The sequence below is a fragment of the Garra rufa genome, chromosome 12 (assembly GCF_049309525.1).
Source record: "Garra rufa chromosome 12, GarRuf1.0, whole genome shotgun sequence".
In the NCBI taxonomy this organism is placed as follows: domain Eukaryota; kingdom Metazoa; phylum Chordata; class Actinopteri; order Cypriniformes; family Cyprinidae; genus Garra; species Garra rufa.
The window spans coordinates 646,260-663,008 of record NC_133372.1 but is presented as its reverse complement, the minus strand read 5'-3'; the positions used below and the strand labels follow the sequence as shown (position 1 = coordinate 663,008).

At 37.4% G+C, this 16,749-nt stretch overlaps 1 protein-coding gene across 1 annotated transcript; it reads right to left on the bottom strand.

The window, feature by feature from the left end:
• Positions 1-197: 197 nt before the first annotated feature.
• On the bottom strand, positions 198-14,903 carry LOC141347081 (NACHT, LRR and PYD domains-containing protein 3-like). Its single transcript, XM_073852061.1, has 11 exons — positions 14,661-14,903; positions 13,526-13,612; positions 13,275-13,379; positions 12,078-12,170; positions 10,144-11,952; positions 8,874-9,044; positions 6,694-6,864; positions 4,851-5,021; positions 4,296-4,466; positions 3,558-3,742; positions 198-696 (listed from the first exon to the last, which is right to left on the bottom strand). The coding sequence occupies exons 1-11, from the start codon at positions 14,708-14,710 to the stop codon at positions 692-694; spliced, it is 3,018 nt and encodes a 1,005-aa protein (XP_073708162.1). The 5' UTR covers positions 14,711-14,903; the 3' UTR covers positions 198-691.
• Positions 14,904-16,749: the final 1,846 nt, after the last annotated feature.

The window sequence follows — 16,749 nt, the reverse complement described above, 5'->3', positions numbered from 1 at the left end:
GCAGTGGGTCCCCAGGACCAGGATTGAAAACCACTGGCCTAGTGAACCAAACTGAGAGACCATTTTGAAGGCTCAGGAAACCTTTGCAGGTGTTTTGAGTTGATTAGCTGATTGGCATGTTACCATATTCTAATTTGTTGAGCCAAATCATCACAATTAAAAAAACCAAAGACTTAAACTACTTCAGTCTGTGTGCATTGAATTTATTTAACAAAGGAGTTTCACAATTTATGAATTGAATTACTAAAATAAATTAACTTATCCACAAAATTCTAATTCATTGAGATGCACCTGTATGTTCTTATGATCATCTTAAGAAGTACTAAAGAATATATTTGTGCACATTTAATTATAAAATGAGTGCGTGAATATAGAGCACATTAAGTACATTATGGAAGTGCACTTTTTTTTTACTGGGAATCACTGTATTCAGAGGCAAATGCAAGAAACCAGCAAAACAATGTGAAAACCTATTTGGAAACAGGGCTATGTTGGCTGAGACTTGCATTAAAAATATACATTATCTTTATGAAAAATACGTAATGTAAATTCACACACAAAACAGTGTGATGCTGTGTGTCTCTGTAAATTCAGTGTGTGTTGATTGTGTGACTGACGTCTCTGTAGCGGCTTCTTATTCACCATCAGCTGATCCTGAGGAAACTGGACTGACGTCTAAATACTGAGAGTCCTAGACTAAAAGAGACAGACAGTCACATATGAGTATGAGACATTACTGCAGTCACATCACATCAGCAGATTCATAAAAAAAAAAAACATACAGTATATTCATACTACAGCCATAGAGACAGTGTTGTTTTCGTCAACGATGACGATGACGAAATCATTTCGTTGACGCCACTTTTTTCCATGACGATAACGAGACGTTGACGAGATAAAATTGGCTCGTTGAGGACTAAAACATTGCGAGACGTTTGTGAGTTTTCGTTGACGAGACGAGAATAGACGAAAATGTTAGTGGGTGGTCCGTCAGGCGTTTAAAATGCATGACATTTCTGCTTATTGTGCATGCCAATTAAAACCGAAAAATATCTGCCGCTATGGCAAGCCGTTTTAGCATTAAATATTCTTTGCTATACTAGTATGGCAAGCCGTTTTAGCATTCCATCCTTGTTTGTCTTTTATGTTTTAAAACATTCCTTCATTATTGTAATTATTGGTAAAAATAGTCGATCCGGAAGCTCACATTGTGTTGAACTATAGATCTGCTATTTTCAGAACTTATAAGTGACACTACCCAACAGCAAAATACTTACTGACCTACATTAATTTGTTAAAAGACTACTTTTTCCCCTTTTTTTGACTAAAACTAGACTAAAACCTTTTTGACTTTTCGTCGACTAAAACTAGACTAAAACCTTCTTGACTTTTCGTTGACTAAAATTGGACTAAAACTATCACATATAGAAGTGACTAAAATTTGACTAAAACTAATAACCATTTTAGTCCAAAAGACTAAGACTAAGACTAAACCTAAGATGGTTGTCAAAAACAACACTGCATAGAGATATGACTGAACTGATCACTGATTTATACCAGTAAATAATCAACAACCACTATCAGTTATAGACACTGTAAGAGATGAAAATATTCATATATACATCAATCAGTCACATCACAGAATTAATCACAGAGACTACAGAGGGTCTGAATTATTATCTTATATTCTCCAATTGCACACACGGGAGGCAGTGGCGGAGCCAGAGGGGTGTCCGGGGTGGCACTGGACACCCCTGACATCCGATTGGCCACCCCGGGTGCCACCCCAAAATTTTATTTGCTGCTGGCAGTACCTGATGCTGATTGACATCTCATTTGTCTAAAGAAGTTTTAGAATTTTGCCGGTAACGCTAGCCATTTCCAAATCAAGACGAGCCAAAGACATGAGCATCAATGTAAGACGAATAATACAACATCATTTTTGAAATACCGTACGTTTTATAGTTTATCATAAGGTTTGTTATTATCCGTTGTGTAAATTAACTAGGCGACGACGACATCAGTTAACTTAATGAGATTAGAGAGATCAATTCACACTTTAGACAGTTAACGCTATACTTCATCTGTGCTATGGTATTATATGTACATACCATGTTCCATACCATACAGGGCTCGAAATTGCGAGCGTTTTGTCGCATATGCTCCCAAAATCTAATTATATATGCAAGAGTGAGAAATTGTTGTGGTGCAACTTGGTTTCATTTCTTTACAAAACTTTCGGTAGCCTAACTACAGCACAGATGCAGTGACAGGTTGCTGTTCGCTCCAACATTACATAACCATTTGAACTTAATCTTTACATTTTTACATTTTAAGTATCAGTCAAAATAGGCTACTGTACAACGCGCCATACATCCACATCATATGATAACTCAGCGGGAGACGTAATTTTCTCTGTGGACACGTTTTTCAAAATCCCGTTTGTGTCCTCCCACTTTCAAATGGTTTTGTTAAAGTAATCTCTTGTATTGTAGAATGCACGCTCAGCGCTGCTGAGAGTTTCGCGCGATCATTAAAACGAAACCAAAACGCGCACCGCATTCAAAAGCAATCTTGAAAGATTTGGTCTCTATTTGCACATTGAATATTGAAAGAGTAGCCTACTTTGATTATGGCTGCATGTATTCTACACGACTAAGAAAGAACTGTGTCGTTTATTTTTGTCATTTATAATATATTTTGTTATTTATGTAGATTCTTAAAAAATGCAGTGGTTGTCTCAAATTTAAATGGCTGTACCTATAAATGGCTTCTTGTCCCTTGCTTAAGGCATAAAATAAATATGTAAAAAAGGCTTTCAGAATCAGCCCATTTGCTTGTAAAACATCGGCAATCAGAATAGACCATGAAGAATCAATATTGGTGCATTACTAAAAAAGAAATTGGGTGCTCCTATTTTTTATTTTTTTTTTGGTAAAAAGTGAATTTTGTGCCCTGTATATAAGTTATTATATTTAATTAACAATGTTATTTGGACTTTGTAAAATGTCTCTTGTTACACCAGTGAGCAATGCAACTTGCGAGAGAAGCTACTCTGCGTTAAAACTTATTAAAACCCACCTTAAGACAACGTCTGATGGCAGGTTAAGTCACCTAGGGATTCTCAGTGTTGAGTCAAGGAGTGCACGCTCCCTCAACATGGATGAATTTGTGAAACGTTTTGCCAGTTCTCATCAGAACAACAGAATTATGTTGTTTTAAACATAACTAGGATAAGTTTGTAAGTGATGACTAAAATTGTGTTTTTGTTTTCAAATCGAGTTTGATGTATGCTCTAATTGCAGTATTTTTTGTTTAGTTGTTTTTTCTTTATTCTAATGTTTTTGTAAATGAACTCAGCATTATTTTTGCAAATAAAACTTTAGAATTCCTTAATTTATTATTTCAACTTTATGAGTAGAGTTCGTGTGTGAGGACCCCCTGAAATAGCAGTGGCCACCCCCTGGCCACCCCATGTAAAAAATTCTAGCTCCGCCACTGACGGGAGGTCTGTTAATGAACTTGGGTCATTTTACGAACTTTAAATAAACACTTACAATAGGATAATGTCTTCAGTTTATAATGTGGATCAACCTTAAGATCAGAGAGCAACTTCACTCCTGAATTTCCTAGTGCATTAAATGAAAGATCCAGGTGTCTCAGGTGTGAGAATCTCAGGTTTGATCTCAAAGCTGAAGCCAAAGGAGCACAACCTTCATCTGTGACACCACACTTACTCAACCTGTAGAGAAAAAAGACACAATGTGAACTCTAGTTGAAGATTCTGTAGTTCTTAGAGAAGAAAATGAGATATAATGACAAGCATTACACTAGTCAAACTAGTCATAAGTGTCAATTATTCAAAATTGAGAATTATGCATCATCTGAAAGTGAAATAATTACGCTTCATTGGTGTATAGTTTGTTAGGATAGGACACTATTTTGCCAAGATACAGCTATTTAAAAATCTGGAATCTGCCAAAGAAAAAAAAAATTTATTATTGAGAAAATGGCCTTCAAAGTTGTCCAAATTAAGTTTTCAGCAATGCATATTACTAATCGATAGCAATGCATATTATTAATCTGCTTTACATCTGAAATTTCATTATTAAACAAAATACCAGAAGCAAAGCTCCAGTAAATGTTTAATGGGTCAAAAACAGGACCAGCAGGTCATGTGATGAATGAGTCATTTCTGCTGACATGTATTGTGTTTACTGAACATTGCTGATTTTACTCATAGAACTATCATTAAAGGACAACAAAGACATGTGCAACTATCAGACAGATCTTACCACAGTTTTTCCAGTTTACAATGAGGATTCTGTAGGACATCAGAAAGAAGCTTCACTGAATCTCCTAGTTTATTCCCAGACAGATTCAGTTCTGTCAGGTGTGAGGGGTTTGATCTCAGAGCTAAAGCCAGAGCAGCACAACCTTCCTCTGTGACACCACAATTACTCAACCTGTAGAGAACAATGACACCCTCTTCAGTTTGGCTGTGAATACATTATTAAAGAGAAAGTTACAGCACAAATCAATGATTAAAGGGATCATCGGATGCCCACTTTTCACAAGTTCATATGATACTATAGGGTCTTAATGAAATGTCTCTAATCACACATTAATGTTCAAACAACAGGTAAAAGTGAGCTTTGCATCCGATGACCCCTTTAATTTATCATTTGACTGGGGTCTAAAATGTCACAGAACATAAAATATTAAACATATCATTAAAGTCTCATTCGAGCAGGATAAATAATTTTTTGCACTATTGCTGTATTTTATGCAAAATGTCTTATTTGATTACACTCTTCACTGCACAGAATGTTAGTCACATGTGATCTTACCTCAGTTTCTCCAGTTTACAGTCAGGATTCTGTAGGACATCAAAAAGCAGCATCACTGAATCTCCTAGTTTATTCTGAGACAGATCCAGTTCTGTCAGGTGTGAGGGGTTTGATTTCAGAGCTGAAGCCAGAGCAGCACAACCTTCATCTGTGACACCACAATCACTAAACCTATAGAGAACCATGACACACTCTTCATTTTAGCTGTGAATCCATTATTAAAGATAAATTAAAAACTTACCACAAATCAATATGGTCAATGAATCATTGGATTGAGGTCTAAAATGTCAAAGAGCACTAACATGATCATTAAACTTCTAAATCTGAAGATCCCTGTGGTGAAAATGAAGTTTTACAGGTTGCTGTTCACAGGTCTATCTGGTGTTCTAAATATGGTTAAAGATAAACCGTGTGACATGTATTGTGTTAATTATGGTAAAACAAACAAAAGACAAGTATCTTCTGCTCATCAAGACTACATTTATTTGATCCAAAATATAGAAGAAAAAAAAAAAATACAACTGCAAAATGTTATCACAATTTAAAATAATGGTTTCTATTTTAATATACATTAAAATATTTTTTTCCTGTGATGCAAAGCTAAATTTTCATCAGCCATTTCTCCAGTCTTCAGTATCACATGATCCTTCATAAAACATCATTAATATGCTGATTTATTGTTAGAATTATCAATGTTGGAAACAGTTATTTGGAACCTGTGATTCTTTTTTCAAGGTCAAGGTCAAGGTCAAACTTTATTAAAATCCCTTACGGCAATTTAGATGCAGCTAGAATCAGAAACAGACAGACTCATACAATACAATTCAAGATTCTTTGATGAATAACAAGCTAAAAAGAAAAGCATTTAGAAAGGTTTCAGCAGGTTCCAGAAAAACATTAAGCAACACAGCTGTTTCCAGCACTGAGAATATATCAGCATATTAGAATGGTTTCTGAAGATTAATGTGACACTGAATTTTGGAGTAATGATGCTGAAAAATTCAGCTTTGATCACAGTAAATAATCATTTACGAGTAATTGGTAAGTGCTCTTTTGTAAAGAGAAGCTCATGCGTTACAGCTATGTAATGGTTACAGGTAAGGGCCTAATGGTTAGAGAGTCGGACTTATAACCCAAAGGTTTCGGGTCTGAGTCTCAGGTCCGGCAGGGATTGTAGGTGGGAGAGTGAATCTTTACCCTCAATACCACAACTGAGGTGAGTCCCTTGAGCAAGGCACCATACCCCCAACTGCTCCCCGGGCGCCGCAGCAATGGGTGTGTGTTCACGATGTGTGTGTGTGTGTGTGTGTGTGTGTGTGTGTGTGTGTGTGTGTGTGTGTGTGTGTGTGTGTGTGTGTGTGTACCTGGTATTCATCACGTTGTGGGGACCAAATGTCCCCACAAGGATAGTAATACCAGTAGATTTTGACCTTGTGGGGACATTTCTCAGGTCCCCATGAGGAAACAGGCTTATAAATCATGCACAATGAGTTTTTTCGATGAAGTAAAAGTGTGCACAATCTCCTGTGAGGGCTAGGTTTAGGTGTAGGGTAGGTGTAGGGCGATAGAAAGTACGGTTTGTACAGTATAAAAACCATTACGCCTATGGAATGTCCCCATAAAACATGTAAACCCAACATGTGTGGGGGGGGGGTGTGTGCTCACTACTGTGGGTGTGCACTTGGATGGGTTAAATGCAGAGCACAAATTCCTAGAATGGGTCACCATACTTGGCCTCATGTCATGTCAGTTTAACTTACACCAGCAGAAAAAGGCTGAACACTTCAAATATACTTATATTACACATATGTGCTTCATGTGTAAGAGTCCAATAAGATCTTACCCCAGTTTCTTCATTTTAGAGTGAGGATTTTGTAGGACATCATAAAGCAGCTTCACTGAATCTCCTAGTTTATTCCCAGACAGATCCAGTTCTGTCAGGTGTGAGGGGTTTGATCTCAGAGCTGAGACCAAAGCAGCACAACCTTCCTCTGTGACACCACAATTACTCAACCTGTAGAGAACAATGGCACACTCCTCACTCTCTCAGATCCGATCGTAATGGTTTCCATACATAGTTATGATTACAGCTCCATATGTTTTGCTTTTCAGTGTTGACCCCCGCCAGATTACTACCCCCCTAATATTGTAGGTTTAGGGTTCTTTGTGGGGGAGGGGTTAGGAGAGGCAATAATGTAGCGATTTTAATTAGAGGGGGTAATAATTTGGCAGGGGGTCAAAAATGGACACAACACCAGACATAACAAACATGCTCAGCAAATAATTGGATTTAGGATGTGGAATCCTTGTGTACAAATCCCATGAAAAACATGACTAATAATGAAAGAGCTGAAAGATGAGAGGTAAAAAAACAAGCTAAAATGATATGCTTGCGATTGCATTTATACACCTTAATAATATCAAGTACGTTTAGGTGTCACGCAGATGGTATATTTTTTAAAACACCATGGAGCATTTTAGTTATAGTTCCACTCCACAGACATTTCAAGTCCGAATTGCAGTGACACGTACAAAACCAACATCACTTATAACGTACCATTAGTACTCAACTTAAATTTGGGATGTTGTTGTGAATCAGTTTGGTATAACACTACTTGTTGGATTTGTGTTCATCAGATGAAGTCTGGGCATTGAAACATATACAACTAAGTCTATTCAGTGAAATCTGCTCCTTTTACCAACCATTACTTTGTCTCCTGCTTCTGCGCTACACTTTCACTGGCTTTTTCCTCATTCAACTTCTTGGCTGATAATAGTGTTTTAGTCATTTTGTGAACCGAGAAGACCTCCTGTTAACAGGTTTTGTGTATTAGACTACTTCGCTTTTTCTGTTACCTGAAAAAATAGATATCTTCTGACAGTATCTGGTATCCAGGTCTGATGCTGATGAGTCGATCATTTTAGTAATACTTGCTTGAACATATTAAACACCATTGCTCCTGCAACCTAATTTAACAATGCTATTCATTCACTCAGATAAATATGCAGAAGAGTGGAACACAAATGTGTCAGATTTCAGAGATTATCCCAAAAAATATCACAGATATTTTAGATAAAGGGTGGTGTTCTTTTAGCTATTATGCCACCCGCAGTTGGAACCAGCTTCCAGAAGAGATCAGATGTGCTAAAACAATAGGCACATTTAAATGCAGACTCAAAACTCATCTGTTTAGTTGTGCATTTATTGAATGAGCACTGTGCTACGTCCGAACAGATTGCATTATTTTATGTATAATCATTTCTACTGTTTTAACTATTTTTAAATCAATTTTTAAATCATTTTAAATGTTCTTAAATCTTCTGTTTTTATTGTTGTGATTATGATGATTCATTTTTATGATTTTATATTGTTGTTTTAATTCCTCTTATGTACCGCACTTTGATTTGCCATTGTGTATGAAATGTGCTATATAAATAAACTTGCCTTGCCTTGCCTTCTTTCTGAGTTCTAATTCTCTGCATAAAACTTTCCAATCAGGGTTCAGAAAATGACAAAGGACTGGATATCTCTCTGACATGTCCTCATAACCCATCAAGATCATCAGGGTCCTGAGATCTTGGATTGCTCTACACTCATAGACACTTTGTTCAACTTTGGGATGTTTTTAAATGTGGTTTATAAATAAATAATGAAATAATGAATGACAGCGAAGACCTTTTTGCTGTGATTCAACAGTGCCCAATGAGTCCCCCTTTAAGAAAATCCATTTAATAGACTTTTGCTATTGCAAAGAAAAGGTTAAAGTGAACACATGTAGAAGCGACAAAGTAGAAGAAACAAAGTTGATCATTCAATTTTTTTACATCTTGATTAACAGATATCCAATCAGTAATAAGTAATCCATTTACAAACAATACCTACCTTGTCTATTTTGTCTGCCTTGTCATTGTTTTTTCTTACTGGCTTTGTGCTTAGATTTGCTATTGTGTTTATTATTTGTTGTTTTGTTTTCAATTTTGGAATTTATTTTGCACTTCACACACAGTAGACTGTGATCTTACCACATTTTCTCCAGTTTGCAGTGAGGATTCTGTAGGACATCAGAAAACAGCATCACTGAATCTCCTAGTTTATTCCCAGAAAGATCCAGTTCACTCAGGTGTGAGGGGTTTGATTTCAGAGCTGAAGCCAGAGCAGCACAACCTTTATATGTGACACCACAATCACTCAGCCTGTAAAGAGATAAAAATCATACACGTCAAACACTATAAAAAAGCCAATAAACAACTTGCTGCAAAAAACAACACTTGCAATTCCAATATAATTAATACTGTCAGGACCACTATCATCAAAGATGTCAGACAATTAGCATACAGTTTGGATTGCCAGTGTGGTTCTGTCCTGGGCAAAAACTTCCTGCGAATCAATGCATCCTAGCATGGATAAGCGCAGGGAGAGCAGCAATAACCACCCTAGGGTGAACAGAACAGAACCAACATAAATGTATTGCAGACTTCATTAATGTTCAATGATTTAATGTAAACATTTAAAAAATATTAGTCATATTCAAATGAGAATTGGAATGTACAATCCTGAGTGAACAAAAGGAGGAGTTGGGGATGGAGGAGGGTAATTATCAATTGAGCGACACGAAAGTTGGTGATAATACTGAAGGGCCTTATATATGGATGCTGTGATAGGTGTCGCATCCCTATAGACTTGGATCAGGTGAGAGTCATCTGATGCGTGCTTCACTAACGTGATCTGCCAGAACTGATGCTACGCTTGACTTAAAGATGACTGAAAATTAGCATATAGTTTGGACTGGCGGTATGTTCTATTCTGGGCAATAACTCCCGGAGCATTCTTGCAGCCTAGCAGGGAGAGCAGCAATAACCCCCTAAAACAAAATCATATGCTGATATTCCCCCAACACAAACTGACCTTACTAAGCCAACTAAGACTCAAACTAAGCCTTAAGCAACAAGCATGTTGCCCTTAACCAGATGACCTAATAAGTGTGTCGCCAATACCTGAAAGCTTATAGTAACAAACATGCTCCCAATAACCAAACAACAGCTTAGGAACAAGCTCCCAATACAGGGTAGGCTATATACAGTAATCATGGAGTTAAATTTAATAAGTTTTAAGACCTTTTTAAGCTGGTGGAGGCATAGTGATGTTTTTGGCAGGTCCTGTGGCTACAAAACCATCAGCTCTTCACCAGCATGCTGACCACTAAAATTACAGCTACAGCACTTAAGATTTATGAGTCTTTAACTTTGATATCATTAATGTTTTAACAGTGAAGTGATTGTTCTCGATACTTACTGAACTGATCTGGATTCTTTGATCACAGGCAGCAGCTTCTGAAGAACTGTCATATTGTCATGTTTATTCTTTCCTTTAACAAATTTATCAAGACGAAACACATTCAGTTCCTCATCTGATGTCAACAACACAAAAACTACAGCTGACCACTGAGATGAAGAGAGTTTGGCTTCGCTTATTCTTCCAGATTTCAGATATTGTTGCATTTCCTGCACTAGTGAACGGTCACCCAATTCATTCAGACAGTGGAACAGATTGATGGATTTCTCTGAAGAGTCAATGGTCCTGATCTTCTTCTTAATGTACTCAACTGTTTTATCAATGCTGTCAGAGCTGCTACGTTTCAAAGTCATTATTCGTTGTAGGATAATCTGCTGAGATTTGACTGATAAACCCAGAAGGAACCGCAGGAAAAGATCCAGATGTCCATTTTTACTCTGTAGAGCCTCATCCACAGCTCTCTGATGAAGCTCAGATAATGAAACATGTTCTGATGAATTGAGTTGAAACCGGTCCTTAACTTTAGACAACAAACTCTGTTTGGTGATTTGGTCAAACACATTTCTGTTGTGGTTTGTACAGGAGAGGTGCGCATATAGAGCTGCTAGATGTTCCTGAATGCTCAGATGAACAAAGCAGAAGACTTTCCCCTGATACAAGCCAAACTCCTCTCTGAAGATCTGAGTGCACAATCCTGAGTACACTGATGCTTCTGTCACATCAATGCCACACTCTCTCAGGTCTTCCTCATAGAAGATCAGGTTTCTTTTCACAAGCTGCTGAAAAGCCACTTTCCCCAGTTTGAGGATCATGTCTTTATCTGTCACCTTCTTCTCATAGTCTTTCTCATGTTTGATGTTGGTCTGAAGGATCAGGAAGTGTGTGTACATTTGAGTGAGAGTCTTGGGAATCTCTCCACTCTCTGCTGGACTCAACATCTTCTCTAGAACAGTGGCTGAGATCCAGCAGAACACTGGGATGTGGCACATGATGTAGAGGCTCCTGGATGACTTCAGGTGTAAGATGATCCTGTCGGCCAGACTTCGATCACTGATTCTCTTCCTGAAGTATTCCTCCTTCTGTGGCTCATTGAATCCTCGTACCTCTGTCACTCGATGGACACACTCAGAGGGGATGAGATCAGCTGCTGCTGGTCTGGAGGTGATCCAGATGAGAGCAGAGGGAAGCAGATTCCCCAAAATGAGGTTCATCAGCAGTACGTCCACTGAGGATGATTTAGATATATTACACATTTTCACTTTGCTCTTAAAGTCCAGAGACAGACGACACTCATCCAGACCATCAAAGATGAACAACACTTTATACTCATCACTGGATATTTTCATTTCTTTAGTTTCAGGGAAAAAGACATGAAGAAGATCTGAAAGACCGAGTGTTTTGTCCTTCATCAAGTTGATTTCTCTGAAAGGAAGTGAAAATATGAGCTGGACGTCCTGATTCTCTTTCCCTTCAGCCCAGTCCAGGATGAACTTCTGCACAGAGACTGTTTTTCCAATGCCAGCGACTCCCTTTGTCAGCACAGTTCTGATGGCTTTGTCTTGTCCAGGCAAAGGTCTAAAGATGTGATTGCATTTGATGGCTGTGTCCTCTGTTGCTGTTCTCCTGAATTGTGTCTCAATCTGTCTGACCTCATGCTCATTACTGATCTCTCCACTCTCACTCTCTGTGATGTAGAGCTCTGTGTAGATCTCATTCAGGAGTGTTGGGTTTCCCCTCATCGCTGTTCCTTCATACAGACGCTCAAACTTCTTCAGTAGATTTGATCTAAACCTGTTGATGACTTCATGCCTGGAAGATTAAAATACCACAATATTAAATTAGTTACAGAGGTAAATGTACAGAGCAAAATGTGTCAATTATTAATGATGTATTTATTGATGATGCATTGCATTGAAAAAAAATCCACAGTTTACCTTTCACCAGGACACATGCTGTCTTCTGGTTGATTCATGGATTCATTCTTACAGACTGGTTTTGTTTCAACTGATCTAGTTGGCAGGACTGACCTTGAATCAAGAATCAAACACTCTTGACACTGGTGAAATTATTCTCATAACCTTGATAACCTTGACAGTAGTGGCTTTAATGAAAATGCACCTGCTCAAGGTCACAAATGTAAAATTAAATACCATTTAAATAAATAAATAATTCTACTCTGTGCTCCATTTCTGCTTATTGTCATTAGATTCACTGTATTCCCAAGCCAGACTTTTGCTCATATTTATTATTTATAGTGCTGTATAATTATGTCAGTTTAATGTAAATATCTTTAAAGGTGCCATAGAATGGAAAACTGAATTTACCTTGGCATAGTTAAATAATAACAGTTCAGTACATGGACATGACATACCATGAGTCTCAAACACCATCGTTTCCTCCTTCTTATATAAATCTAGTATTTGCAAAAGACCACCGAAAAATAGGTCAATTCCAACATAACACCGACTGTTACGAAACTTCCCCGGGATCGTTAATAGTTATGTCCCCAACATTTGCATCGCCCAATCATCACTAACGTCAGTACATCAGTTAAACCAGGCGAGTCACTCAAGGGACACGGTTAGCTTAATGCTAGCGCTAGCCTGTTACATTGCTATACATAGGATTTCACTTACCACATAAACAGAGAAATAACTGCCTGATGATGGCGAATGATTTACAGATCTTGAGAATCACTGAGGAGCAGCTCAACTTGTGTGGTAGGAAGCACTCCCTCTGCATTGTAACGTTACACAGAGCACATGCGATCACAGTAATCAGACTAATATACCCGCGATTCAAAACGACAGATTCAACAAACCACATATTAAAAGCGGCTAGAGCTCCTAATTAAATATATATTTTTATCCATGTGCCAGCTATAGAGCTCTGTGAAACAGCCAATCAGAGCGGAGCTCATTAATATTCATGAAGCTTCCAAATAACAGAGCATTTCATTCTAGGGACAAATCCTAGGTTGTAAATGGACCTGTAAAACCATTTCTGGAGATTTTTTGCCCTTTCCTATGCCATATACCTTCTATGTAGATATCAGAGAACAATTTAAAATATTCTCTCAATGCATTCTATGGCACCTTTAATATAATCATATCTCTGTAAAAATGTAATACCTAAGGTTAAGCCTTGTGTCACCCTTAAAATTGATTGGACGATCCAAAGATTTCTCACTCGTCACAGACACACGGTTGGGCTCTGGTTTCTTCTGGTGAGCTGAACTATAACAGAAAGATTAAAAGGTACACTAAGCACAGGACTTTCATACATGTGTCTCTCTGTGTGAGTAAATGTTAAAATATCAGATGAAACACTTAATCACATGATAAAAAAACTATTATAAATGTCTGTTGATGAAATATTGTACCTGATTTGTTGTGAATGACCTATAGACTCGTCACTCTTCATTAACACACAGCTGGGCTCTGCTTCTGATCTCTTCTTATCAACTGAACTATAACAAAGAATCCATTGAATTACTATATAATATCACAGGATCTGGCATCTGATCTGGAGCTGGATCTTAAACGTGAAGGATCAATCAGAGGGCAAAAAGCATTAAATAGATTGCGTACAACATGTTTATCATCAAAGCTTTGTTAAAGGTCCACTGAAGTGCCTTGAAACACGCAGCGTTCTTCTATGTGGTGACGTTCTTTTAACTGAAACAAAAACATATCGCTAAGCCCCGCCCACTAATTTTGAACAGCCAATAGCGTTCCATTTATATCTGCTCGGGGCAGAGCCGTTGAGCTCGGTAAAGCCGCATTTGTAAGCTTATGACAGCCACAGACTAATAAATTACCCCACAGATTCAATATGAAACTCTTGCTAAAACGAAATAGTGATAATAATCATGCTGAGGCTGTGTAGTTTAACACATGCCGAGTCCGACCGCGCATATGAGCGCATATGATCTGCTCCGCGTCTCTGTGTAGGGGGCGGGACACTACGGACTCTAGAGAGCATTTTATTGGACAGAACGTTTGATCTGAAACTGAAGTGCGCGGTGATATCATCAAAATCCTTGATTCATATTGGCGGAAGTGACGAGAGTGTAAGTTTTGAATGCCCATATCTTGTAAAAGCGAATTTTGTCACTGCTTTGAAACACACTAGCTTATAGATAATCTTAAAACTAATATATTCATACTAAAAGCCAAAAAACTTTAATTTTGATTTCAGGGGGACTTTAATCATTTATAGACCAAATTTGCGTATGTAACACACTAGGCTAATATATTCACAAATAGACATTAGAATTATTGTTTAATACGATATTAAAACAAATGTTTATGTAAAATGAAGCTAAAAATGTTGTAACAAGCACGACCAATCAAACTTTGTTTTCAGTCAGTTTGTCCCGCGAAGGGGCGACGTAAAACATTGAAATCTTCAAATCCAAAAAATAAAAGATCAACAATTGCAATAAATTAATTTTCTGATGTCTCTTTATAGTCTTGCCCTTTTTAGGGTTAATATAGTATATGTATTCAAAGTACCTGCATCCTGGAGAAAAATCTTCATCTCGGGGTGTTTGTTTGTCATCCATGATGAAGCTGAACAGACAGAAGAGTGAGATCTCCAACACTTAGCTACTCTGGGTGGAAATGAGAAAATAATAATTCAGCTCTAACTGATCTTGAGAGTCGGAGGAACAGGAGAACGACGGTGGCGTTCACTCAAATACACAATGTTAGTCTTATGTTAACACAAATGCTAAAATTAACTGCAGACAACTAGAACATGCAACGGAATAACTTCACTTGCTAAAAAAAAAAAAGCAAACACATCCAAGAACACAGGTCCTTCAAGAACTATTGGAACTATTGTCCTAACAGAACTATTGGAATGCGGAGACACCTGCAGTGAGTCACCTGCGCTTCTTTTGCCAGTGACGTTACGTGCGTTCTCCACTCCACTGCTTGGGTCCAAAGGTTATTTAATGAACGTTAACTATTTAACTGTTACTGGATAATTAATTGGAGGAGCATGTGCGCACTGTCTAAGCGCTTAAAGTTTTCTGTCATTATTCTTAAAGGTAATGTAAATTATGTTTGCAACCGCTGTAGGTTTTTGGAGTGGACTTGCCCAGACGGGTATTAAATCATTTATGAATATTTGTAAATATTTGAGGATGGAAACAGCTGGAAAATTCTGTCCTGCTTGTTTTATTTATCTTGAAAAGCACAATTTTTATTACTGTGACTGAACGCAAACAAAAGCTGACCCTTTATAGTTTGATATCTTATCTTTGTTTCTGCTGTCATAAGGAACAAATTCGCATTGCGCATGTCCATGCATTTGTTGGCATTGGAGTGAAGTTCAAAGCATAATAAATAATAGTTTAACATCGAAATAGCCTACATCACGAATATGGAAACATTTGTTTGGAGTGGATTCGTGGCGAAGAGAGGTCCGTTTCAGTTTTAGCACTGAATTGTTATTTTTTCTTTGTTTGTTTGTTTGTTTGTTTTTGCGCATCCATTTTTTGTCATTGAGCATGTTACTGTGCATTGTCTTTATTTTACATTGTCATTTGAGTTCTACATTTAATTAGACTAAATGCTATATTAAACCTATGTAAGTAATTTAGCAAAATGTAGTTTATGATTAGCCTATAAGAAATTAATTTACATGGGCTTACGTTTATGCACGTAAAACCTAAAAGTTGTAGGAAACTTCATTTAAAAAAAAAAAACCTCCCTATACGTTCTAGAAAGTAGCTTTTGGTAACAAAAAAAGAATATACAGAGAACAATTCTGGAACATTCTTATTTGGTTCTTTTAAAAAATAACCCGGTGGGCCGGTGGAGTATAGGCCAATCACGTCAAATCAGTGACACAAAGCGAGGCCCAAAGAAAAATGAAGCGCAAAGTAAAGCTTGCGCCGCAGAGGCACGGGTGACTGAAACGCGGACTTAAAGGAGCGGCGCAAAGGGAAATACGTGTTGCAAAGTCAATGCTGCTGTTTTACTTTGCTAAACTTAATTTTTTCTCTCAGTGGCTACCTTTTCTTTTGCCATTTTTTTACTTGCAAAAAAAAAAAAAACATTTTTTTCTAAATATTCTATTTATATTTGCAAAACATATTTTGATGTTTGTAAAACATTGTTTTATTTCGCAAAAAATTTTTGCAAACTTTTGTATGTGCTCGCGAGGGCACTTCCATGTTTGTTTTTTTCATTGTGTATGCATTATAGTGCCACGTATGGGTTTGTTTCTTCACCAGATTTGTATAAATGTGTCATTCCATCAATGTCTCCCCAATGGATCCTCTGCAGTGAATGGGTGCCGTCAGAATGAGAGTCTAAACTGCTGATAAAAACATCACAATAATCCACAAGTAATCCACAGCACTCCAGTCCATCAGTTAACATCTTGAAAAGACAAAAGCTGAAACAAATCCATCAAGTGGTTTTTAACTAAAATACCATTTCATGATCCAAAGCTTCCTCCAGTGAAAAAGTCCAGCCACATATTTGTTTAGAGCTTTTTTTGGACAGCTTTGGTTTGTAAATGGTGCTTGATCGGTGCAGATTTTTCTCCTGATTCAGACCAGATCACCTTTTCTCTCGAGGAAGAGTTACT

Bases quoted from the DNA above. Each gene is read 5' to 3' on its own strand.
- LOC141347081 (XM_073852061.1), bottom strand. From the start codon at position 14,710: ATGGATGACAAACAAACACCCCGAGATGAAGATTTTTCTCCAGGATGC. The intron at 11,953-12,077 runs GTAAACTGTGGA...TTAATCTTCCAG, and splicing joins AGCATGTGTCCTGGTGAAAG to GCATGAAGTCATCAACAGGT. The intron at 6,865-8,873 runs GTAAGATCACAG...TGTTCTCTACAG, and splicing joins TGCAAACTGGAGAAAATGTG to GTTGAGTAATTGTGGTGTCA.